Raw genomic sequence first — 27,294 nt, 5'->3', positions numbered from 1 at the left:
TATTTTACCTTATGTAAATAGAGGCTTTAATAAACCTTTGTGTCTGACTGATCATAATTGAAAAAAAAAGGTTAAACTCTTGTAAAGACTGTAGATTATTTCTGGTTAAAATGATGTTCCCTCTAGTGGCTTAGATCAAGAAAATAATGCTTTTTTTAAACAAAATTTGAAAAACAAACACAACAGACTACAGAGAAACAATTCAGAGGGTCACCTAAAAAATAAATAGTATAGGTAAATTCATATTGAACACACTGTCAGACTTAAACACGCATCACTTTACGAGAATCCAGTATATCGATTATTTCATTGAAACTTCAGTCAGTTTTGTGTGTTTAAAATAATTAAACAGATTAATAATAAACACATTTATATTATTTTGGACAACAAAACGCACTCAGACGCCGTATAGGCCACCTCATAAAGCGTGGTGATTAAATTTACAGGACAGTGTAAGCAGTGTCCGGATAGCGCGCATGCGCGGTTGTGGTTTTGCCACGTACAGGTCGCTGTGAGGCGTTTCCGATCATCAGTCAGTCAGGCGTCGTTCAGCTAAAGTCCAGGACACACAGGCTGCTGCTGGGATTGACACGTCCAAACCACCAGGTAGAGACGCGGGCCTTCTTCTACTGACATTTACATACTTTTATATAGTAACTGGACAGTTTTAGGGCACCTCAGGAACTGAACCATTAGTAGTAGGCCGGTTGTCAAGCAAACTAGCATTAGCTTAGCTTAGCCTGTGAGAAACTAGGGCAAGCTAAAAAAACCAAGAGAGAGGTTTTGTACAAACGTCTGCTTTTGAACAATACTGTGGCGTAGTTAAATAATCGGATTTAAAACGCACGAATAATGGTCGCTGCGGTTGATTTGAGAATTGATCACAGTATTTCATATTTTCACACCGGGAGAGCTTTATTTGGCAGGAAGTTGCTGCATCATCAGGTGAACAAGGCCTGATGAGATGATTGAAATGGATCATTCTTAGGCAAGATATTTAAACGTTATGCTGGTACGATGATGGAAAGTGGCCCTGATGTGTTGTGATAGAAACCACATCTTATGTTCTTATAGGAATTTCTGAGTTAGCTGATGGCTCTTCGTATGAATGACAAATTAAAATGGTAATGCTTCTTGACAGATAAGACGCTAGAGAGTGCGTTTAATTTCATTCATTGTTTTCCGAGCAATCAGTTCCTTTATAGTTTTGTCATTTTCTTTGTCCATTGCGCAGCATGTCAAGAGTTTCAGTCATGCCTGTCATTAAGTTCCATAAGAGATAAATACAGGTCTGTCTACATGCTGCAGAGTACCAGGATGAACTAATCAGAGAAAGATTGTCCTTGATCACACACTCAGATTGTTTGTATTGTGATCGAAACCCCAAAGTGTTCCCTCTATAATCATGCATGAGGCCAAAGTCTGAGTTAAGAATGATTGTAGGCCATCCGCATGTGCCAAATCATCTTATATCTCATGACCCTTAGACTTTTATAATATGTCCCAGTAATGTACAGTAGCAGTTCAGATATAACCTCATACATGAGACATTAGGCTCTGGGTTTCCAAGTAAGTCATTCACTGACATTTTTATATCCATAACCTAAGCATCTGTGTTGGTGGTGAGTGAAGACACTCATTGAGTTACAAGTAACTATCAGGTTTCATGGTTAACTTTTGTGTTAACTGATCGAATATTATTATTAATAATAATTGTCTTTTTCTCTTGTCTGTTAGGACTGCCAACGTTTAATGTATTTATCACTGCTGCAGCTCTGACAGTGTGTTTGGTTTCAGTTTGCTCCTGTACTATCAAATGACGTCTAATGGGCATGTGATGTATTAAACTGTGATAAATGTTCTGCTTCTTTAATAAACTTTCAAATAGTGAAAGTGTAATATTGACTATAGATTTTTTTTTATACATGGATTTGGAGTATTCTCAATCTCAATTTTGTTTTTCATTTGTCTTTGGTTAATATTCTCTTTAGCTAATTACATTGTTCTTGGCTGATGAAAAGCATATTTTTAATTTATTTATACATACATTAGACACGGTATTTTAAACACAACTGTATTTTTTTTTCAGCAGTATGAATGGCCAGCTGGACCTGAGTGGGAAGCTGATCATTAAAGCTCAGCTGGGTGATGATATCCGCCGGATCCCCATCCACAATGAAGACATCACCTACGACGAGCTCCTGCTGATGATGCAGCGAGTCTTCCGCGGGCAGCTCCAGAGCAGCGACGAAGTTACCATCAAATATAAGGATGAAGGTCAGTTCTGGAAAACATGCATGTAGCATATAAGGTTGTAGTAACTGGACACTTTGCATGCATGTATATTTAATCATTTTTAATCAGTCATGTAGTATAAAAATATAAGATCTGTACGCCTGTTTTTAATAAACTTCAGAGGTACAGATCACATACTCTCTACTGCTTTTACATGTGATCGTTTTATTTTAGGTTTGTAAGTACCTCATTCATTCTCTGGTATCCATTTCATAATTTATGTTTTTGCTCTCTTCCAGATGATGATCTTATCACCATCTTTGACAGTTCTGATTTGTCCTTTGCAATCCAGTGCAGTAGAATATTGAAGCTCACTCTTTTTGGTAAGACATCTGTATTTTTGCTCATAAATGTTAAAGAATATATCTGCACAAAAATACCGGAAAGGAGCATGAAGGGAGTGTGTTGTATCTCTTTTAAAGCATAGTTTACATTGCACCTTAAAAGTGCAACGTAGAACAGCATAGTTTAGATGCTTTGAAGGTTAAATGTAAAGCACAGCCCACTTGCCTATTAGGTTTCAATTGTAAATTACAATTGTGTTACTGTTGTCTGTCCCTCAGTTTGTAAAATAAAATATTTTCTGTTATAAATGACAAAAGGCCATAGATACAGGCACAACAACGCTGTTCTCATCAGTGCTAATCACGCCTAGAGTTAAGGTCAGTGAGCATGTGTAGGTTTATCTTACCTGCAGGAAGATCATATTCCAAAAACGCTTCAGTGCTCATAGTCTCCCTTTACAGAATAACAGAGAGGTGCGCAAGACTATAAGAACCAAGCAGCTCATGTGAGCTACAAACCTTTTAATAATTGTAGCTCAAAGAATGTCGTCAAAGCACATAGTTGTGTTATGCTCTTTTTATTTGGTGTTTTCCATACTAAAATAACAGAGGCATATCAAGTTAAAGCTTCTTGATTTCTCAATGTGTCTTTGTGACCCAGAAAACAGTGTTGTTCTGTAACCTTTGGGTTAAAAGGACTCTCTGTTAAGAACATAATCCCACATCGCATGGGTGGTGTAATATTGCGGAGTTAAGCTCTTTTAATCTTAAAATGCTGAATTTGGTAATATTTCATCCAACCAGGAGATGTCGTTTTTCTCTTGCGGGATAAACACAGCTACAGCTTTTAATCTCCAGCAGAGGGCACAATACTACAGGATTTGAACTGATAATGAGTCCATGTGTTTGTAAAGTTATTAGCAGAAGGTTGACCCAAAGGGACGTTAAAATCTGGTGTGACTTGGGAGTCCAAATATTTGTTGGGCCGCTAAATATGGTTTGACAGAACATGGATTTTAAAAGTGTTAAACAGATATAATGCACAGCTCCAAACATGAAGACTATTAAATGTATAAATTAAAAAAATAAAAATTATTATCCAGTAAATCATGAATGATTGTATGTTCGGAGAATAACTGTAAATGAGTTTCCAGAAACTAAATAGCCATATATTAAAAATAAGTCTTGAGAGCAAAAATATGGCCTTTGAATAAATATTGTTGTGGACAATTGAGGGGACTTGGGAGTCAGAAAGTTTGAGAACCACTGAACGAAGGGAAAGTTTATTCAAACTTTACAGTTAAGGTCAGTGGGATCCAGTGTTTCCAATTTTTCAAATGATCATCTTTTGTGTTCGGCACAACCTGGTGATGAGTAAATATTTTCATTTTTGGTGAACTATTGCTTTTAAGATAGATTAGGTCATCTTACAGACTTTAAGTCTGCTCTCAGTCATGTGAGCTGTGCTGAAAAGCCACACTCTAACTGGTACATGGCACAAACAAATATTCTCAAGAGAGGAAAATCGGACGCAGTTGCCTGCCAGTAACGTCATGCTCTGTTCAAAGTTTGGCTCGAGCAGGTACATCTGCACTGCAGTGTCAGAGTGCCAGTTCTCAGCATGCGCCCACTACTCTTCAAATGTGTCATCATAAATGCTGCAGAGACTGTAGATTTGGGCTGTTTGATTCATACGCTATTTTACACTGTGATTTATTTATCAAATCCTGCCAAAATCAAAGGTTGCAGTCTGTGCAGGTTTAACTAAATCCACTATTTATGCTTGTATTCGAAGACAATGAAAGAAACGATTTAAGTACCAACTCAAAATACGTGTGCTTCTTTTCCTAATAAAAAGAAATTAATAACTTTTTGCTCAAGTCTGCACTCTGCACTGTCCAAGATGATGTCATGGCTTGACCTTGTGTTAGCAAATGTAGCCCTGCCCTTTGTTGGATGATTTAACTAGTTAAAAAGAATTTTGGGAAAGTTTTAAAAGTTCAAATGTGCTGGTTCATGGTTGTATAATGTCACGTGCGTGTATGCATCCCAAACGTGTGACTGGCGCACAGAGACTGGGTTTTGGACGCCTGCTCGAGCTCTTGTGATCTCTGAAGAGTCTGGAACGGTTCAAGCGGCTGCCGGTCTCACACATATGGACTCAGGAAAAAAACATTCCAGACTCACACATAGTGCCAAACCTCTGGGTTACCTCATCATATAGACGTCAGTCTGGCTATCTAAATGATCTAAATTTGTTGTTCACTTGTTGACATCCTGACCAGGCCAATTAGGACAAGCCTCCAGCATCGAGTATTTTTCTTTTTCTTTTTTTCTTTTTTTTTTCAGCATTGTAAGCGAAAAGCTGCATGAAATGACAAAATCTCAGCAACTTTGAGCATTTTTGATGTTTAATATGTTATGATGGGGTTTTGGATAAAAGAAAACATAAAAGCATAGAAGCAAAGCAGTCAATGAAATGTCTGGTTAGGATAAAGACTAACATGGACCGATGCATTTTGACTAGTGTCAGGCAGTGCTGTCAAAAATAATATTTGTGTTTTCGCAGTAAATGGGCAGCCTCGGCCACTGGAGTCGTCTCAGGTGAAGCACCTGCGTAGAGAACTGATCCATTTGAGGAATAAAGTCAACAGCCTGCTGGACAGCCTGGAGCCCCCCTCAGAGTCTGTCCCAGAGAGCACCAACCCAGAAACCGGTACGTGAACTCTCCCAGAGGGATTCTCATGTTCTTCATATCTAGTACCGTTGCCAAAGTATTTGGAGCAAAGAAAAAGTCTCTCTTAAAAGCTTATTTGGATATAAAAAGGTGGACAACATAAAGAGTTGGATCAGTAAAAATGTTGTCATTTACACATCCTTGTGTCTTTCCAAACCCATAAGACTTTATTCCTACTGTGGAACACCAAAGGAGATCCTTTGGTAAATCTTAACGATGTTGCAGTCAAAAGCATACAGTGGCCAAATTTCAAAAAGCAACTCAAAAATAGTCAATGTGTCAATAAGACATTTTTATTTATTGAAAAGGCTAATATTTAAGCTGCAAAGTAATAATTTGTCATCAAAATGACAATTTGAATAAATGCATCCACATTTATTGCATGGGTTTGGAACCGAATGAGGACAACGACAGTGTTTTCATTTACTTTTATGTTTTCACCTCATAAATGTCGCTTGAGAGGTGAAGACAGGCGATACTAAAGCTGTTTTGATGTCTCTGGGTGACAGAATGTGTGAATGAGGCCGTAGATTCAACGGTGAAGCAGGCCCCTCCAGTCAGTGCTGCTAGCATGTCTGCATTCGACCCTCTGAAGAACCAGGAAGAAGTCAACAAGAATGTCATTTCTGCATTTGGCCTGTCTGAGGAACCTGCCCAAGGTACCCTATACATGTACAGACTTCATAGTGCTTGATTGTGGCTTATATATGTTTTTTCAGCCATTGCGGTAAAGTGCTTGACAGTTGTTATGTAATACTTTTTAGCCTCATACTGCATTAATACAGATTTCATTTGATGTGCAATCTTGTGGCTTCTAGTGTAACCAATTAATTTATATTTGTGACACTGAATCACAAAAGCAGTCATAAGGGCAAATTGTTAGGAATAAACTTTCCATTGATGTATTTTTGGTTTGTTTTGTTTATATAGGATATGACAATATTAAGATAAACTATTTGAAAATTGGAATTTGAGGGTGCATTATTTAATGTCCTAATGATTTTTGTCATAAAAGAAAAATACTATGTATTTTTGGCTATTGCTATATTGACTTGGGTCACATTTAAGATCTTGAACCACCTGATTTTTTACTCTTCCCTGTGTTCCAGTTCCAGCTGTGGCCGCCACTGCTGCTGCAGAGGAGCGCTCTGCTACTCCTGACAGTATTGCCTCTTCATCCTCTGCAGCGCCCCCTTCTGCTGTGGCTCCCCAGGCTCCTCCAGCTTACTCAGGGGTCCAACAACCTCCCTCTGCTACTATGGATGGTAAATCTACCAATTTTAAAACTTGTACCCAAAGTCTGAAATGGTACTACATGTAGTGTGTGATCTGAAATTATGTGACTTATAAGCAGTGTGTCTTTTGTAAAGCCCACTAACAAACATGCCTGGTCAGTGTCGAGTGACCCAGTTTAATCATACAACTTGAAAAGAGTCAATATAGACTGGCCAGGCGATTTAGAGAATAGCGGTTTCGCACATCCTTATTGCAGATGTGTTCTTCTGATGCTTACGGGAAAGTGTCCAGTGAAAGAAAGATGAACAAGGAATCATGTGGCTCAAAAGTCTTTGTAGTGAATTCAGAGCATGATGTTATTCTCCACTTGGCCATTGAAATATCTCCCCTCGTTTTCCTTCCAAAAAACGCCCACATCACTCCAGTGGACTTGAGAAATGCAGGACGCATCCTGATTTGGCAGGTCATGCTGCTTTGGCAGGAAGGTCACACACCTGTACATACACATGTTCTCTTCATGAACCCACGCAAAACGGATTTGTTTGCAGCAAAAAAACATCACCTTGCAGATGTTGCCTTCTAAGTGAGGCTCTTGGGAAGGTGTACAGCAGAAGAAAAATGAACCAGAATGGCCTTCAAGTCAGGAGCGTAATGTTATTCTCCGCCCGTCCGCTGGATTTGTTTTCCCCATCACTCTTTCCAAAGAAGTTCTTCCACATAGACGCAGAACACATGAGAAATTGTGCAGAGCTATTCTAGATTTGGCAGATTGTGTGGATGGTCTCCATGGTTACATAGAGTTATGGAGCTGTGATGCTTTTCTCTGCTTTATTGTTCCCATCATCCACTGCAAAGGGAAACACACAGACACACAGCCTTTTCTCATTAGTTTCTTGGTGCTATACACACAAACATTTATAAACTTTGGATAGTCTGTGTGCTTTGTCTCAGCATATTTGCTGTTGTCTTTACTCGTTGTGATTTGCGCAACGTGGGTCTAAAACCATTTAGAGCTTCTTAAGTCTACTTACGTTTGGTTCCAAACAAAGCATTTAAAATGAGTTGGTCAGACGTCTCTCATCTTCAGTCAGGAGCCATGCTCTGCGCAGATGGTCAGGCTGTCACTGACTGCCAGTGTTTGGACGATCTATTATCTGCTCAATTTTATGTGGCTATCCTATTTGTATGTTTTCAATCAGCCTCTCTGCATTGGCTCTTCATTTGTTGATATTCCAGAGGAACATGCCAGATATCCCACATTAAAATATATTCCGACACAGAGTGAGAGAGATCAGTTCTTAATATTTATGGCCCTCTGGTGTCCCAGATATTTCTCTAACTTTTGATGATGAAACCAAGTAACAGTGGGATATCCTCGCTAGGATCCGCTGATGTCCCTGATTTTTAGGGAATTCCCTCCCTTAACGGTGTGAATCAAAAACATGAATTTTTGTTGTCTTAATGACAGAAAACATGTTTATCTAACAGGTCAGATGTATCAGCAGTATCAGGCTCCAGGTGGATACCCTCCACCAGCTGGACCCCAGCAGCAGTACGGGATGCAGTACCCTGGTAATTCTCCGAAACACCCACTAATGATGCCTTTGTGAATTAGAGCTCTGCTAGCTCTGTTCCTAACAAAAGTGATGCAGGCGTTTGCAAACAACTAAGTTGGTGTGATGCTGAATTTCTCTTAAACGTATGAAAAAAAACTAGTTACTGATATGTGCGTTTGTTATTAATGCATAACTATTAATACAATGTAAATAATGTAATATGTGAAATATAAACTAATTATGTTCTGCCTTTTTAAAGTTTGAAATCAGTAAGATTTTGGTTTTTTTTTTTTTTTTAAGGATGCATTTATTTAATCAAAAATACAGAAAAAAATGTATATTGTGAAATATTATTGCACAAAAACATTCTATTTTAATATACTGTACATATAACTTATTCATGTGATGCATAACTTAATTTTAATCATCTGCTTCTCCAGTGTTCTGTGTCACATGATCCTTAAAAATCATTCTGGCTTATTAACAGTTTGTCGATTTATCAATTTTGGAAACGGTTGTGCCGATCAGTATTTTGTGTACTCTGATACTTTGTCTTTTTGAAGAATAAAAAAGTTAAAAAGAACAGCATTTATTTAAGTTGTAGGTCTTCACCATCAAGTTTTTTTTTTTTTTTTAATAAATGCTGTTCTTTTATTAAAAAATCCTGAATGTATCACAGCAAAATACATACAAACAAACACGCATACGCAGTTCCTCGCCCAAAGACATGTATATTAGCAAATTGTAACATTGTTTATTTTTAAATGAATAATTTTTAATCCTCTTTTTCAGCTGGTTATACTCCTCAGTCTGGTGTTCCTCAGGCTCCGCCTCCTCAGCAGCAGTTCCAGAATTACCCCGCCCCTACCTCTCAGGCTGCTGGTGCTCCTGGCTCCGCCCCAGGGTTTTCCGGCCAATCACAGCCTCCTGCTCCCCAAGGACCCACCCAATACCCGCCTGGAGCATTTCCGCCTCAAAACTACACATCCCAGGCCTCTCAGCAGCCAGCTAACTACAGCCTGCCTCCAACCTCCCAGGCCACAGGAGGTTATCAGCCTCGTCCCGGATACACCCCGCCGCCAGGCGCCACCCCTCCCCTTGGGGGTGCCAACCCCTATGCCCGAAACCGCCCCCCTTTTGGCCAGGGCTACACCCAGCCGGGCCCTGGGTATCGGTAAGAGGCCACTAGTATCCTCACAGCACCTCGCTACAAGTTTTCTGTCTCCAACGCATCAGCCCCCAAAATCTGTGTTTGACATTCTAATATCGTGTTTGTGTTTGTTTGTGCTTTGCGTGATTGAAAGAATGCGTGTGAGAATGAGATTGAGGTTGTATGTGTGTGTTTGCACACATGGGAGACCAAATGGTGTGGAAGTGGACAGCTGTGTGTGTGTGCGCGTGCATTTTATTTTATCACGGTCTCCTCATTGGTGTTATTTTGTCATAAACCATGAGTCTGTTTAAACACTAGAAAATTATCATAATCAAAGTAAGTGATATTTGTTTAGTTTTCTTTACTTGTTTTCTTTACTTTTTCCAATGTCCTGGTTTTTACTAACCCCTGACTGGCCCTCTGCAGTGAAGCCTGTCATTTCTGTATAAACTGTAACATTGTTTTCAGGAGGTGAATAAAGACTTTGAGACTGAATCATCTTTGTTCATGGATTTAACATTTATCTCTTGTTTTGGGTCTTTTTTTTTAACTGATCAGGATTGCAAAAAAACAACATGAAAAAATGTATATTTTCATGTCAGACTCGAACAATTTTAAACTGTAGCCACCAAAAAAGAAGATCGTAAAATAAACTGCTTGTGCTTTTATTGGTAACGCGGATTCATTATAAACCTTATAAAATATATCAAAGTTTCAATGTAAAAACATGTTACATAAAATCTGGCATTTAAAAGCTTTCTCTGGAAATCATGAGTCACTGAACTTCTGTACAAAACAATAGACTTCCTTGTTAAAGAGATGTTGCATTTCTGACATTCATACATAGTATAATTACAACAATTACTTGAAAAGCTGCATGTCTTGAACAATAGTTTATATGACCTAGTCTTTAAATTTCTTGTTTAACATTGCGCTTGAGCTGTTAAAGGAATGTTTCAAGCTTAGTACATAAGTATGTTAACAGCATCTGTGACATATTGACAGAAAAATCATTTGACTCTATTTGGAAAAAAATGGTCAGAATAAAGCACCTCCAATGAAAATGGGGCAAAGCACTGCACCCGGATAAAGCTTAAAATACACAGTATTTCGTGAAGCCAAAACATTTAATTAGGATATTCACATGAGACTAGTGTATGACCATATAAAGCCCGTAAACCTGGTAACGTTTGCACAGTACTTGCAAAGTCCAAAAAAGGACCGCTGACAGAGAAAACGTGCAAAAATCACTTTTTTTTTTTGTAAAAAGCAAAGCATAAGTGACATTTTTATAATTATATAAATATATTTATATTATACATACATTTATATAATACAAATATAACTTGTTAGTAAAGATATTTTTCTGTAATGTTCTAGATGCTGTCTACAAAACCTGTTTTGAACCTGGAACGTTCCTTTAAGTCGGCCGTGGTCATTTTCGTTTCACTGGCATATTTAACATTTTGATAAATAATATACACATTCATTTCGCCTTTAAGGGAGCCTGCTTCCCTATATTCTCAAAAGTTAAATCTCAACAATAAAACTGATTTAGCTCTCTGTACGTTTGCTGCACTACTTCAGTATATAAATAAATCTGTATGTGCCCGATACCCGAAAATTCAGATAAACACTCCCGTTAAATCACTCTCTATACAAACATCCCATAGAAAAGGCTGTTTTCCTTCAGGAGCGGATGTTTCTTATCTGTCACGTCTTCCATCTGCTCCTCAGGATCCTACCACTTCCCAGGAATGGGAATCCCACACTCATACCAGGCCACGTAGTTGATCATGGAATTTCCTCCGATGTCCCCAAACTTGACAGGCTCTTGGCGCATGGCCCGGTAAAAGCCTTGATAAGACAGGAGGAATCGTCATATCTTGCATGCTAGTGTTAGATTACTGTTTCTGTTCAATAAAACATTTTTTATTAGTAACCTTTTCTGGGTGGTAACTGATGTGGTTGAAGAGGACCACCGGTTCGTCCGTCCAGGAACGAGTCAACAAACTGGCAGTGATCCTCTCCATACCCAGTCTGATCTCCTATGCTGTAAAACTTCCCTGGAGAAAAAGAAAAACTACAAAGTAACTAAATGAAAGAAATATCTGTAGAGTCTGTAAATGGTTAAGACGGACCTTTGAGAGAGTCGCTCAGGTAGATCTTGTATCTAAGAGAGTTGCACAACTGGATACCCACAAACTTGCGGTACCAGGTCCGCTTTATGAACTGCTGCCCGTTGCACTCGGAGTATGAGTCAGACTTGAATGGAAACGATGACCAGATGGCATTTTTACCTGTGAGACCCAATATAAATTAGACACACATGTACAGTTGGTATACAGGATTATTCTTCTTTGTATTTTAATATCGTATGCTTGAGGTGACCGAGCTCTTACCGGTTTGGATCTCACTCACACGAGGATCAGCTGCAATGCACAAAAACATGATGTCACTGTGGCTTAATGCATTGTTGATGAGACATTTTGGGGTCAGTAAGATTTAGTTTCTGGGGTTTTTTTTTTTTTTTAATCTCTTACACTCACCAAGGCTGCAGTTCCTTCATTTATCAAAAACAGTAAAAACTAAAGTAAAATAAGTTTTTGTGTATATTGTAAAATGCCATTTATTCCATTTTGAATTTTCAGAAGCCATTAATCCAGTCAGTTCAGTGTCATACGATCCTTCAGACATCAAGTTGAAAACAGCTCCTTAATGCCTTTGTGGAAAATGTGATGCATTTTTCAGAATTTTTTGATAAATGGAAAACAAATGCATCACTGATGAATAAAAGTATTGATCTCTTTCAAAAACTATAATTTTACTCACCCCAAACATTTAAGCATGGTGTACATGCAAATGCATGTCTAATGAAGTTAATGAAGTAAACCCATTTAAAATTCAATAAAACTATACATAAATAAATTAGGCTGATCCAAACATAGCCGTCAAAGGTAAACAAAGCCAAATAATATGCCATTCAGGCAATTATTATTGCACTCAACGCCTGAATATAACGACACGGCATGGTTTTCAACTTAAGTTATTAAAAATCCAAAGACCCAAGAGTTGTCCTCACTATCATGATGTACAATTTTCCAGAGCTTGTCTCAGACATCCTCATGGTTATTATTATTTTCTGGCAGCTTATCAGGGCCCCTTTACCTACAGTAAATAAGTGCAATGGACCCAGAAGAGTGAACACATTGGAACTATTAGTTGAACATTAGGCTCATTACTCTCACTGCCGACAGTAATGCTTATATGCTAATTATACATATACATTACAGCAACCATTCACTGCCAATGACACACACCTGTGAGTTTGATGTCTCATTCTTAAGTTACCTTGGCCTGCATGACTCTACTCTCATATAAGTGCCAGTTTCTTGAAATTTTTCAGTGATGTCAAACATAATCGGTTGACACGCAACTTGTGACTAATCGCAATGCTTTCGAAGGTTTCGAAGCATGAATAAGATTTGAATGAGATTTAAGTGATTTAGTTTTAGGTCTGTCTTATGGCTTGAGATGACTTAAACATAGTGTAAAACTCAAGCAAAAACCATTAAAGCTTCTCTTGTTGATACAATTGGCCCAGTGACACTTTTGGAATAAACAGAGCTCAGATTCACTGGATGAGCCAAATGATTTCACAATGACCTCAGAACAGATTGTGGTTCCAGATCTGGGACTTTCAGCTGAGACTCTTACACATATCTTCAAAACACAATGTATTTATAATGAATTAATTTAACATTTCTCCACTTACCTGACTCAGTACTGAAGGTGACAGGTTCACTGGCTGGGCCTGAACCAAGCTCATTCTTGGGTGTAACTTTGAACTCATAACTACAAGAGAAAATAGAGCTGATAACTCTGAACCAATATAATGTTGATCGGACAAGCAAACATTACTAATGAGTTATGTTTTCTTTTAACAAACATTAAGTGGACTTTTACGGCCCCACAGCAAAAAGCTTCATAACAGCACTAAACAATACACTATTTGTCATGTTGTCTGTAAGGGTAGAAATATGAGTTAGTGTGTAGCAATTGCAATTAGCTTAATTTAATAAAATATTGTTTTTATACCTGCTCTCTGGTTTCAGGTTTTCCACAGCAGTATGTGTTTGATTTGTTGTTTGGACAGAGACCTCCTCACCATGCGGACCTTTGGTGGAGGAAACTACCTCATATTCTATTCACACAACAGAAACAATTTGTTGTTTAAAATTGTTTAGTAGAACACCAAAGAGAATTATTATTTAATAAAATATATCTGTTGTGTTTTATTTGGATTTTGGGGATAAGCGAGTAAGGAAGTAAATAAATATATTAAAAAAGCTACTGTTGAAAAGTTTGGATACTTTTTTTTGGTACCACTTTATACCAGGTGGCCTTAATAACTTACCCACGCTTAAACTTACCCATACCACCAATCCTGTCCCTCAAATTATCTGTATCCAAATCAATAGCAGAAAAAGTGTCTTGCAATACACTATGAACATTTTTTGATGTAAGTACATAGTAGTTAAGACACCGTAATATAAAGTGTGACCTGATTTTTTAATGATCAAAGAATCTATTTATTATCATAATAATGTTTCTTGAACAGTAAATAAGAATATTAGTATGATTTGAAGGATCATGTTATACTAAAGACTGGAGGAAATTACATAAAATAAAGAGAATATTCAAAGAAAAAACAGTTGTTTCACAATATTGGTTCACTTTATTTTACAGTATGTGTACTTACAATGTACTTATCCAACAATGTACCTAGTTAGTAGCTAGTTATTACCTAGTTATTGTAATTACTATAATAAGTGCATAGTAGGTATATGAGCAACAAGACTGTAAAATAAAGTGTTGCCACAATATTTTATTACACCTTAGTGACAATAAGAGGCTTCTTTCAGAAATATTAAAACATCAAACTTTTGAACAGTAGTGTATCTCTGTTATTCGAGGGAAGAAAGTATGGAATTACCTAATTTTGGAAGGAGCAAATAATGACAGTTTTCATTTTTGTATCTCATATATCTTGTTAAATCTAACTAAAGTAAGTTTAACCAAAATTCACACAAGGCAAGCCAGTTCACTTGGCGGCCATCTTGGCAGTGATTTTCTATGCAGGTAATGGACATAAAGTACAACTTCTATCTGCTGGAATGGAGAAATACAAAAAATCTGTTAAGATTTGTCAGAAGAACTTTTCAAAGCCATAATTCAAATTCGCAATAAAGTCTGACAACAATGGTATCATAAATTTAGCTTCCTAAGCTCAAACGAAAGCTAAAAACCAATATTTTTGAGGCTTGCTCAGCTAATGTACATTCCAGAGGTAAAAAAACAGACTTTGCATCCATCAAAAAGGCAGTTGGCTCTTTCAACTTTCTTTCCAACAGCTGCCATATTGGGCATTGCAACTTTTCCCATTCATTTCTCAAGTTGTCCATCATCTCCTTCAATACTGTGTCTAGTTTAAGCCAGCAAAAGCAATAATCAAATGCTCTGTCTACCTGTGGTCTCGTTGTCTGTTTTGTCCCAGTCAAGGATGATGAAGGAGGGGCATCCTTCCACTGTGACCACAGTAAGGTTGGATGGAGGGGTCTTGGGTGGGCCAGTGACATTCAAGTATCCGATCTCCTCATCAGGGAAGAAGCTGAGAGAGTTAGTGACAGAGCATGGTTCCTCCGGACGTTTGTCGGTTCTATAGATCACATGAGGCCCTGCAGAAGGAGGACAGCCAATCAGAGGTCCAACACTCATTTCAAAAGGCTGTGAATCATAAATCAGTCACAATTCTGTCTGACATTAAGGTAGTTCCAAAATATTAATGCTTTTATCTCATATTCTTACCTACGAAACGTTTCTTTCCTGTGGCATCTACCTCAGAGAGGGGATGAGAACTGAATACAGAGGAGTTGTCACCAGTGTCAAAACGACTCCCTAAGATTCAAAAGCAAACATGAAACACCGTAAGACCAGAAATTCAACACTCTAACTACTCATACACGAATTCTCTCATTCTCAACGTATTGTTTTACATGTTTTCAGTACTTCAGAAGACATATGTACAGAAACACATTAATTTCAGCATTTAGTATTGTTGTATTTATCAAAGTTCTGTTCAAACGAGGTAACTCGAATTAGAGCATACCCTCAAAAAGAGATTGTGGTGTTGTTGTCGATGGTGGCCGTTGTTTGGCTGGTCTTTCAGTAGTGGGTGGAGCTAGAGGTTTTAAATCTGGTACTGGGTCCATCTGCTTCAGATCAATAATGTTTTCTAAAAGTTAACATGGAAATTGTTTCATTAATTGGCAAGAAACACATGCATGTCCAACAAGACTCTCGCCATGTGGACTTTGATCATTTTATCTGTCAGTGTCCTCACCCTTTTCTTTAGTCTCTGAGACCTGGTTCAGCTTTGTATTTTCTGTAAAAAAGGCATAAGGTTAGTAGGAGATAATGTGTAATTGTTTGTGGTTAATCGAGGAGTCATTTAATAGTTTGACCATAATAATAAAAAAAACATTAAAACCCAAGTTGCTGAGAATTATCTGAATAACAATAAGACAGCTGGAGCTCCTACGGCCTGCTCAGAGTAAGACTTTTTGGTGTTTTGCTCTATTTAATTTAGTTTTCATTTTAAAAAATAAGATCAGCATAAAGAAACAGCTATTTCACATTAATATAATTCTCGAAGGCTAAATAAAAACACTGCACACTGACTATCATTTAAAAGTTAAAGTATGTTCTGCATAACACTGACATGGTTGGAATTTTAAAATATAATGTATGACATCAGGTTAATGTCCGCACAGTCAGAGTATGGTGGGAGCCAAACGGGATCTTTTAATGCTGTCCAGACTCTTAGGCGTGCGGTTTCTCCAAAAACAGCAAGGACCAATGCTATGATGAAGTGCAGAACTACACGGATATAATGCTGCATATTCACTCAAAATAGAAGTGCGGGATAATATTAACCAAAGCCTGTCGATGAATCAATTTCCAAATGTAATTTCCAGCAGCCATCTCTCTAATGGTCTATTATTCCAGTATGCGATACGCAAAACATTCCAGATCATTTTCAGAAACCTAATATAGTATGAATAGAAGGTTTTTAAGAAAAGTTGGAAGAAGGACAGTTTCACATTTACTCAAGTAATCTGCCAAATGTGTTCAAGTAAACTTTCTAATATGAGTCAGATTGATGGATAGGATGAGCAATTGAGTAAGGACAGAGGGGTCTGATTCTTTATTATTCAGTTGTCTTTGGTTAGGAGAGGCTGATGGAGAAAGTGAGAGAGGATCCTGGGTTCTCATCACTGGTTGGCTAAGTTTATCAATGGCTGATCTGTCATGCTTTTTCAAAGAATCATAAGCTCTGAAAATCCATCATGACATGAACAGCACATAAATATTTTCTTTGGCCCAGAATAGTCATGAAATCCAGCTGCAAGGGAATCGTTCTTTAGACAGGAGATGTTTTCTACCAAACAGGGACATCTATCTCAGACATCATGTTAAAACTGTATCCAAACTAACACTATGTTCAATTGGATTCACAGTTTCCTGGGACAGGGACCGCAAAATCATACAATAAACTAAAAAACACAACACCAGGTTTTAGAACTACAGTAACATGGATTGTAATACAAATATGACATTGACATGAAACCCCTTATATAGATAAAACTAAGATAACCTTTAATATATGCATTCAGAATCCATGAAGGAGTTTACCCAGTTGCTCTCTGATTCCCTTTGGAAATTTGGACCCCAAAAGCCTTTGATGTTGCTCACCATGGGGCACTGTCATAAAAAAATTAAAATTAAAGGGAAAATTAAAGAAATGTGTTAAAAGCATATCAGAAACAACAATATAATAAATATAAGAATGTTTATATGTGATAATATTTATTAATATTTTATATATATTAGAGTAAGAGACCAGATGTGAAAAAGAGGGACTAAATTTTTATTTATTTTTAACCATGCAGTTTGAACTGTAATATCAGGTGTCACAGGAGTCATCAGCTGTTGTGCAGAATTAAATGACAGCGTGAAGAGGATAAGATGGGAAACAGACTTTTGGCAGAAAGAGGTAGACTGTATGTGTTTGTCTTTTCCCTGTAGATAACAAATGAATCTTGTCAACAGGTCCGAAGAGTCCCTTAAAAATGAATTTAAAATCCACCCAAGAAACCATGTGCAAAGAAGAATGTCCACAGTATACACTGTACATAAGCCTATGCAATTAAGTTTTAACCATGTCTAACAATTCCAAGTGAACTGAGAATATTAAATAAACATAATAATGATAGAAGGGACTGTATAGAAACAGTTTTCTCTTTCGATCCACTGTGATTATATGCATTATATGTATTATATGTCCAACCGTTGTATTGTTTTCTTGAAAAAAGTTAATATTGGACCTATATTAGGAATAAGACTAAGGCTTGTTTCACTTCACATATGTAATCTATACATTTTTTTAAATAGGGTTCATATATATTAACAGGGTTCAGAATTTACACTGAGTATTTGTTTTGCAATTTACTAATATACAAAGCAAAAATAATAAAGATAATATTTCAACAAATGAAAGGATATAAATGGATATAAAATAAATATGGCTTAAATATTTAAAATAGCCACAACTAAAATATGTATGCATTATAGTAACATATAATATGTTATATTTACTTCAGCAACACTGCAGTGTACACTACAGCATAACTTACAAGCTTCTGCACACTACATAACATTTAAAAAGTCTAATAAAACAGACAGACGAAATGAATGACAGAATTAATTAATAAAAAAGTAAGGATGGCTGGATATATTATTGGAAGCATGTACGCATGGAAAACTGAACAGTCAAAAGCCCCAATTAAAATTGATGAAAATGAATGTCTGTATCAGTGTGAAGATCTCAAATACCTTTTATACCCTTTTTCTTGTTGCCTGTTGAGTTACGATATCCAGAGGATGGCCTGAAAAACCTTGTATGATGAACTGAAGGGACACGACCATTAGGTGTTAATCTCTGTGTAACATTTCGTGCCAGGAGGTGGGACACAGAAGAAGAGTTGCGAAAGATACCTCTGCCTAGATAAACACAAACATAGTCAGCAACGGGAAGGAGACAATGATTAAAGATTATGGCAACAGATCTGTTTACTGACTGGATGGGAATGAGTCTGGGAAGCTCACAAAAGAGCACCAGCTATCCAGAAACAAAAGTCAACAGATCTAGAAGAAAAGATGGTGGAAATGGTGTGCGTAGCATTATGACAGTGCAAGTGTTGGACATGAAGAGTGGATGAAGTAGTAAGACGCTTGAGGTGAATAAATGGCACAGTAATGTGAGAGCTGGTGCAGTTGGTGATGGTTTAATGGTGATTGGGGGCAGTGGTGGGGCTGTTTCAGTGCTAGTCAGGTGGTAATGGCATTGCCCAGCAGGATGATGTTTGGAAGTGGTGGTGATGTTTGGTGCTGACACTCAAAACGCTATTGTGTACAACAAAGATTTATGTGGTTAATATGGACAGGTGACAAACAGCACATTTAGGAGAAAAAACTGGAGCTGATATCATTACCCTCATTCCTATTGGCCACCTCATTTGTAAGTGTTGGCTGTGACAGTAGCTGTTCGTCCTTTGGCTGGGAAGTAGCTGACATACAGAGGTGGAACAATAGCTTTTAGTCTGTCTAGATCATCAATGACAGCGAAAGGAATATCTGGCACCATTTATTTAAAAAACGGTATAACAACGAATGAAAAACATCCAAGAATCTCTTAAACCTGTTCAATCCTGCTTCTAGAAGGCCAGTGTCCTGCAAAATTTAGGACACATTTGACTGGAAATTTTGAGCAATCCTGATTAGTTGATGCAGGTGTGTTTAATTAGGTCTGGAGCTAAACTTTGCTGTATAGCAGCCATCCAGGAACAGGACTTGACACTACTGTCTTAAAGGGATAGTTCACCCAAAAATGAAAATTACCCCATTATTTACTCACCCTCAAGCCATCTTAGGGATATATGACTCTCTTCTACTCTCATAAACATTCAGTTATTGAAAGCTATAGATTTTGGTTTTAAAAAAGTTTTAAATTAGAATATTTTTCTTAGTCAAACACATTGATTCACTCCCCCCCAAAGTACTTTTTGGATGGGTACATGTTATTGGACTTCAAATTCTTAAAACCCATTAGCTGCCATTCTAAAGCTTGAAAGGGCCAAGAGATTTTTAATATAACTCTGAATGTTTTCATCTAAATGAAGAAAGCCATATACACCTAGGATGGCTTGAGGTCAAATAAATCATGGGGTAATTTTTATTCTGGGGTGCTCTATTCGTTTAAGTTCTAAAACTAGCCTGTTTCTACATCATATGTCTAGGGGAGAAGTTACCCGCTGGTCGACTTGGATGACTCGTCCCCACTGTTACCCTCTCCGTCGCAGGTGTGTTTTGTAAGGCATCGGATTTGGTGAAAGTTGTTTGAGGTGTGATGTTTAGTATTGGGGTATCTGGCAACCATTCTTCAGGGGTAGGTGGTTGATTTTCAACTTGGGAATCCGTTTTGGGGTTGTATTTAGCAGTACTAGCTTGCTTTTTAGTGGTGCTGGAATGCTTAGTTATGGTGCTGGGACTGGGCTGGTACCAAAAGGTTGTGGGTAGATATATAGGATGTGGAGTCAGTTTCTGTATGTTCTCAGTAATAGGTGGATTTTTAGTTTTGGGAATATGAGATGTAGAATATTCTTCAGGGATGGGTGGATTAGAGCTAAACACCGGATGTTTGCTAACATCGGTTTTCAGCTGCGATACTAAGATATCTGTTTGTTGGTCTGTTACTAAGACAATATTTGTCAAAGTGGTGGGTGAAGTCAAAGCTGTCTTTGTCAGTGAATGGCTATTTGTGGACCAATCCTGTGTTGTTGGTGGTGGTTTGGTGTTTGGCTGTTCAGGATGTGTGATGGTGCTGGATTGGTAGTGAGATGTGGTTTCTGGAAAATAAGTTTGAGTGGTTTGGTGTTTGGACGTGCCTTGTGAACGTTGGGTTGTGCTCAGTCGATGTAGCTTGGTGCTGGGCTGTATTTTTCTTCTATGGACAGTTTCTTGAGTTATAGTGTCTTGTTTTTAGATAGGCGAGGATGTTCCTGGACAGTGCTTGTGGTGAGTCGTTGGGTTTGTTGAATTGGTGGTTTGGTTGTAGGTGGATTTGGAGTAGATGTTTCTCTAATCTGTTGTAGGGCTGTAATTAGAAGCTGTTGCGCTGTATTTGGTTGATCTTTGACCGTGGTCTGCATTTTGCTGGTATATTGTTGGATTGTAGTGGATGGTGTTTGGGTTGTGCTTGTTTGTTGTTGCGTACTGGAAGGTGGTGGCTGAGATGTTGTAGGTTGTTGTGAGGTTATGCTAGTATGTTGCTCTGGCAGAAGATCTGCATGGGTTGTACTGGGATGGCTGGAGAGGTTTTGAGGTTGAACTGTGTTTGTGGTCTTTGGAGTGGGCAGAATTATAGATGTCTGAGAGGAAAGAAGGGCCTCAGTTGAGGTAGGTGGATTGTCAGGAACTGTCCATGTTGATGAAACTGTAGAAAAAGACACTTTTTATACTACAGGCGGTCAATGAAAATGTCACACAGGAAAAAAAAAAAAGCATTTATATAAATTTGTTGATAATGAGACATGCAGCTCTCCTGTCACAGAAGTTAATGGGACATTTTTAGGTTTTAATAAAATCCTTTAGCAGGAATTTTATAAACATATTTTTTCCTCCAACAGAACCTTCAGCTTGTGCGTATTTCAGAAAATTCACATCTGGCACATGGAATTATGATACACATGGAAGGACATTTATTTGAAATTTATCTTGAAAATCACTGTGACAGGAGACTCACTACATGTGCAGACTGAGCGGTTTAATTTAAAACACAGTTTAGGTCACAAGACATAAAACAGAAGAATTGTTTAGTCTGTTTTACATACATAGATAATTAATTTGAGTAAAAGCAGGTGCACTTGGTTTGTTTAGTGTTTAAAGATGTCTAAACATTTAAAGCTGGAAGCGCAAAAAAAAAAAAATCATTTTAGTTATGATATCGATTCAGGCTCTCTGTTTTACGAAGAAAACCAGGTGTGTGTACATAAAAAAACAGATGAATTGTTTTCTATCTAGAGAAGTAGAAATGTGACTTTTTTTTACATGCAAGAAGTGTTCTGAAAATATATGGGAGAAAAATAGTTTTACAGAGCATGAGATGGTTGGTATAGCAAACTACTGTGGCATACTTATACTATTTTTGCAGTTTGTGTATGTATATGGTATATATGTATTTTTTTTTAAAACAAATAAGAATGCAAAATAACCACATTTGTTTTTGAGATGACTGGTGGTCAACATACTAAAATATGCATGTTTGTAATGTGGTGACAAAGGCAGCATACAAGTTAATGTTGTATACAGTTTCACATACAACTTAAAAAATAGCAAGCATTATGCCATTAATACTGTTGTATGTGGTGTGCATTACACTTGTATTGCATTCTGCTTATGTATTATTTTGCTTGGGAAAATGTCATTTACCTGATGTTTTGCTTGGCTTTGGAAGGCTAGGGTATCTGAATAGAGGAGCTGTTCTGGTCTGGTTAATGTTGTTTAAGACTAGAGAGTGGCAGGAAAATTCATGAAATGTTTTATATTCGTTACTACTATCAGTAGTAATGTGTTTAGGAAGGAAAAAGATGTCTTTTACCTGGCTCTGGTGGCAATGATTCCTGGCTTGCTAAAACTGGATTCTGTTTATGAAGCAATATCCAAATTAAATAAAAGATAAAGCAGGGTAATAAAAGTGCTGTCCTTAAACTTTGCTTACCTTAGGTTTCGCCTGGTTTAGTTCTTTAGGCTCTATTATTTGATCTGGGAGGGAAAAATCAATAAAGTTTTGTAAACTTTTTAGTTATAGTATGTTTCATTTAAATATCAGTCAAGACATTCATCCTAAACATCCATAAGTGAAATCAAAAACAAAAGACAATTGTTAACTATGACTCATTGCAAAATGGATATTTTATAGTGGGACACACCAGCTGTGTTATGGACGACTGGTGGACTCCAGACTCCACTGTTGGTGTCAGTGTCTGCTCGGACTGTAAACTCATACAAAGCATCTGGTTTGAGGTTGTCGATGACCGTGCTGGTGGATGGACAGGTCTGGTAGTTCCAGGTGTTGCTGGGTTCCTTCTCTCTATAGCGCACTGTGAACTGACTGAGAGGAGACAAAACGGCAAACCAGAAACTATAAACTAGGTGAAAAATAGACCTCTGGTTTGAATAACTCACATTTGTATTATACCAGCGTGATATGGCACTAATGAGCTAAATTCAGATATTATTTATGTATACAGATGCCCCTGCTTACCCTTTTTCAATTTTTCCAGCATCTCTCTCTCCTTCTGGCTTTTATAAGGTTTTTATGGGTCAGAGGGATCAAATTAGCTGTTTTGTAGAGGGCTGAGGTCAAGCTTTCCACTAACGTGTCCAAGGACAGTGTGTGTGTGTGTGGGTCACATTGTGCCTACACTGAGGGGACCATATGTACCCACAAGGACAGTAAAAACTGAAATTGGATGCATTGCAGCAAGCATCCAACAGTCTCTATGAGTAAAAAGACTTCATAAAGATGTCTTAACAAAAATATGAACGTGTAGGAGATCATCATTAGTTTAAAAATCATATATGCAAAATCACAAAAATGATATAAAAATAAATGTGTGTATTCGTCGGTGCATACATACACTCCCAAATTATTTTTTCCACCCAAACATCTGTTGATTTTATCACAGTGTTTTACGATTTCCTTTTTCTTTTCTTTTTTACTTTTTCTAATACTGTTTTAGTTTATTAAAGTCTGTTGTTTTTCCCATAAATGTGCGTAATCTGTCTGGTTGTTTCTGGAACACATGGGCACCTGCACACATGATCCTGTACCTGCTCTGTCTTCTGTCTGTGTAATAATGAGAGAAGGTCAACAACAAACTAATTGAATCCAGATTAACACCCACACGGTACATGGATATGCACACACAGGCGCTCAAGGACACATACCCTTCTTCAAAACAGTCTTCCACAACGGTATCCATGAAGGGGCTGGTCAGTAGTGTCCCCCAGGACAGCAGCACTGACGACTCCGTTACTGAGCCAATCACAACGTTCAGTGGTTTGTCTAGATCTACTTTTCCTGGAAGTCACAAGTCAGTCATCAGTTAACATGCATTATACACTGTTCACTCAGAAACTGTTAGCAAATTTTACAATTAAAGGGTTACCCCTTTGTCTTTCCAAACCCGTAAAAAAGTTGTTCATCCTCGGAACAGAATGTAAGATATTTTGGATCAAATTGAGGAGCCTTATGACTGTCCCTTGACTGAATGCCAAGTAATTAAATTATGAATATTAGAATACTCCATCTGTCATCAGTGACACAACCGTAACATTATGAAGCGATGAGAATGCTTTTTTTACACAAAGAAAATGAAAATAACAACATTTATTCAGTTTTCATCCAAAATATCTTACATTTTGTTCAGAGGATGAACAAAGCTTTTCCGAATTCAATATAGATTATATTGAAAATTATCTTTATTTACAACTCCAACATTTATTTTTTTTTTTTACAATATTTCTCTTACCCTATTTTTACAATGTACTGAAGGCCAACAACTTTTAAAGTGTGGTTCAAATGTCCGAATACTTTTTGGGATGAGTGTATACACAGATCTAATTTCATTTGTGTCACCGTGTTGCTTACTAGCACACTTTTTCTTAGGTTCCTCAGGAAACTTCGACTGTACTGCAACAAGATATTTAGGTTCGGCATCTATAAAACAGAGAAGAAACTGTTAAATAAACATCATCTCTAAACAAGAAGGCTAGAAACAAATACAGTACCTATCTCAGTCTCATAGGGTTGTCCATCTTCAGGTAGCTGGATAAATTGTTTAGAGAACATACTGCTGCCATAGCCCAGGATATATCCCTCCAGTTTGGTGTCCGCATGGGGCCGGATGAACTTCAATACAATGGTGTCTCCAACTGCGCTGATACGCACCCTCATGTTTTGTCTTTGCTCTGGAATTCAAAAAAGTGATCTCAGATTCACTTCGATCCCTTTCATTTACTTCATGACTTCAGCTAGGGATATCAGAAGTCATGTGACTGTATCTACAACGTTTTTGCCAAGAGATTTGGAATAACAATCAGCCCGGCGTCATTTTTTCCTTTCTGAAAGCTAGACTTCTACAGTCTAAATGAAAGTGGTTTGGTCATGTACCCATGCACTTGTCAGCAGCATTGTTTTTCTTGCAAACATCACATTGTGACGTTATAATGATCTAGTTCTGCAAACTATGACAACAAAACACAAACACGTAAAAGAATCCCAGTGTGGTTTGTTTCTCATAAATGTGTGCGTTTCCCATTTCTGAAGAATGAAACAGCATCCTATGCCAGAGAAAGTTGTTTCTGCTTGAGGGAAACCCCTGGCATTGAGCACTGCGCTCCGGATCACACAAACAGCCCATGTTTTATTACATCAGATCTGGTTTCTGTATGACTCCCAGAGGAATCAGCAGATAAACTGCTGTGTTTCAGAGATATGGCAGAAATCATGTGTGGATGTAACATGAGAAAAAACACTTGTTGCATGCAACATGGATAAACATAATCATCCACTGAATCTGACACGTTGAGAATAATGATTTCTCCCAGATTGCAGTGATACTGACTGATTCAGAAGCAACTGGAGACATTTCCTGCTGCCCGCATATTTCTCCTTTAGAGTTTCAGAGATCAAAAGTCAAAAGTGTGAGATTTCAGTATGTAAATCATTACATTCTTACTAAATCAAAGTATCAGTTACAGTAGAAAAGACTTTCCTAGAATATTTTTTTGTTCATCAAGCATTATTTATTTAAACATTACAGTCATTTTAAGGAACTGTTTTCTGCTTTAAAATGTTTGATTTGAAATACTGCCATTGCTCCAGTCTTCAGTGTCACATGATCTTTCAGAAATCTGTCTAATATGCTAATCATGGTGCTCAAGACACATTTCCTATTATTTGCAATGTTGACAGTTCTGCTTAATATATTTTTGTGGAAAACGTGAAATATTTTTCAGGACTGTGTTGTCAATAGAATTTCAAAATAATTTGAACTTTATTTATATCTTAACGATCTAATGGAAATTTAACTTTCTTTTACTTTCACTTTTTATAAGCTTAATACATCCTTTCAAAATAAAATGAATATTTTCCTAAAAATCAACATTTGATTTATGCAATCTAAGTAAAATTTTACTATTATAAAAATGTTTTTATTTAAAGGAAATAAAATAGAACATGAAAATTGTGTCATCAGTAGTTCCAAACCTGCATGAATTTCTTTGTTCTGCTGTAGGAAAAAAATATTATGGAAGCCACTGGTGACCCAAAACAGCCTGGTTACAAACTTTTTCAAAAAAATCTTCTTTTGAATTCAGCAGAACAAAGAAATTCGTAGAGGTTGGGACCTACTGATGACAGAAGTTTCATTTTCATTGTGTGAAATCTGAATTTGAGAACTGCTTTAAGTCTCCTGAGCTATAAAGCAGCAGCATCTAATAAATTATTTTTTTTCCTCTGGGAGAGTGTGTGCAACACATGACAATGAAGAATTGATAAACAAGGGTTTCCATGAGAACTAGAGATTTAGAGATGTTCAGTGACTGAACAGATGGGTGGCCTGGGATAAATTAGTCAAGGCTGAGGTGTGTTACAATAAGGCAGTGTCATAGGATGAAGAGGCCATTGCTTAGTGGCAGTTGTTGGGTTGATGCTTACAACTTTCAGTATGATTTATGTCAGTTTGCACAACAAGGGTCTGCTCTTACTTGTACCTTACACGTGACACCGGAGATGAGGAGTGCTGAGGCCAAAACAAATTCAGGCACAGTCATATTAAGTACAGAGTCGGTCATTTTTGATATTGCACACTAAAGCAAAATAAAAGTAAACTACACTAATCCACATTCAACCAACGCCCATGCACTAAGCTTTCACCCACTCAAATATTTCTAACAATCTCACTTCAGAGATTCAAGCTTTAACAGGAAACACACACAAACAGACCTGCCTCCTGATGTGACCTTGCAATTGCTGCCAGTAAAGACATCAACGCACAATATTTGTTTTGCAATTTCAACAGAATCCATTACAGTCATCCAATAAAAGTCCATTTTAATGACCTGCGAGGCTTTCGAAACATTCACTGTTGATATAATACAAATTATTTACTGTGTAATCATAAACATCATTAATGAATTCTGTTAATGCACTCTGCAAAAAACAATTGCAGCAAATTATTGCAATATCCCAACCTAAAAAACAAAACATATACATTATGTATATCTGTATAAACAGATTGCCAACAGCTGAGCTTGCATCCTTTAACCGGCACCATGCATCCTCAGCATACCAGACTAATGACTTCAGCAGTATTGCATTACAATAGGCATACTGCATGCAGGATTAGCCTTCTGCATGGATATCATTTCAAAGTTGCATGCATGTGGATTTCTAACCACAGCTAGAAAGAGCTAAAACTGTAAAGTGATATATTGGCAGTCAAATTTGCTTATAAATATTCAAAATTGAATATTTATGGTTCTAGAACGTGTCTAGAATCCAAGATTGAATTGCTTTGTGTTGGTACCTTTTATGGTGGTTGCGGAGGTCAGTCTCAGCAGCAAGATCTCACTGAGGAAGAGGAGGAGGAAGACTCGCATGTTGTCCTTTTTTCTCAGAGAAAACAATACAGAGCTCATATAGTCCACTCAAACCTCTTCTATCTATCTAACTTTTGCAATTGTTCTTTCTTGAATCATATGCTTTCTCCTTGTCCTTTAAAGTGACCCCAGATCAGGTGTCAGTGCACACTCGGTGTGAGAGAAACTGTGTGGTATGGTTTTGTG

At 37.4% G+C, this 27,294-nt stretch overlaps 2 protein-coding genes across 3 annotated transcripts; one reads left to right on the top strand and one right to left on the bottom strand.

Moving 5' to 3' along the window:
• Window positions 1–471: 471 nt before the first annotated feature.
• tfg (trafficking from ER to golgi regulator) lies at window positions 472–9,756 on the top strand. 2 transcript variants are annotated; one of them, XM_043248805.1, is made up of 8 exons: window positions 472–606; window positions 2,090–2,277; window positions 2,535–2,618; window positions 5,149–5,295; window positions 5,826–5,975; window positions 6,426–6,581; window positions 8,041–8,124; window positions 8,901–9,756. In XM_043248805.1, the coding sequence occupies exons 2-8, from the start codon at window positions 2,094–2,096 to the stop codon at window positions 9,284–9,286; spliced, it is 1,191 nt and encodes a 396-aa protein (XP_043104740.1). In that variant the 5' UTR covers window positions 472–606; window positions 2,090–2,093; the 3' UTR covers window positions 9,287–9,756. The 2 variants fall into 2 exon arrangements, with proteins under 2 accessions (XP_043104740.1, XP_043104739.1); XM_043248804.1 differs by having other exon boundaries at window positions 479–606; window positions 2,093–2,277.
• Window positions 9,491–27,294, bottom strand: LOC122351607 (target of Nesh-SH3). The gene is made up of 23 exons (XM_043248806.1): window positions 27,036–27,294; window positions 24,235–24,414; window positions 24,095–24,163; window positions 23,392–23,524; window positions 22,371–22,552; window positions 22,160–22,203; window positions 22,040–22,082; window positions 21,871–21,948; window positions 20,453–20,875; window positions 19,692–20,414; window positions 18,876–18,950; window positions 18,217–18,384; window positions 17,017–17,085; window positions 15,665–15,706; window positions 15,431–15,556; window positions 15,130–15,219; window positions 14,790–14,999; window positions 13,360–13,465; window positions 13,037–13,116; window positions 11,664–11,693; window positions 11,403–11,561; window positions 11,205–11,327; window positions 9,491–11,118 (listed from the first exon to the last, which is right to left on the bottom strand). The coding sequence occupies exons 1-23, from the start codon at window positions 27,145–27,147 to the stop codon at window positions 11,003–11,005; spliced, it is 3,381 nt and encodes a 1,126-aa protein (XP_043104741.1). The 5' UTR covers window positions 27,148–27,294; the 3' UTR covers window positions 9,491–11,002.

Source organism: Puntigrus tetrazona, chromosome 9, assembly GCF_018831695.1.
Source record: "Puntigrus tetrazona isolate hp1 chromosome 9, ASM1883169v1, whole genome shotgun sequence".
In the NCBI taxonomy this organism is placed as follows: Eukaryota; Metazoa; Chordata; class Actinopteri; order Cypriniformes; family Cyprinidae; genus Puntigrus; species Puntigrus tetrazona.
Note: the sequence above shows the minus strand (reverse complement) of the source record. Positions and strands in the feature narration are given on the sequence as shown.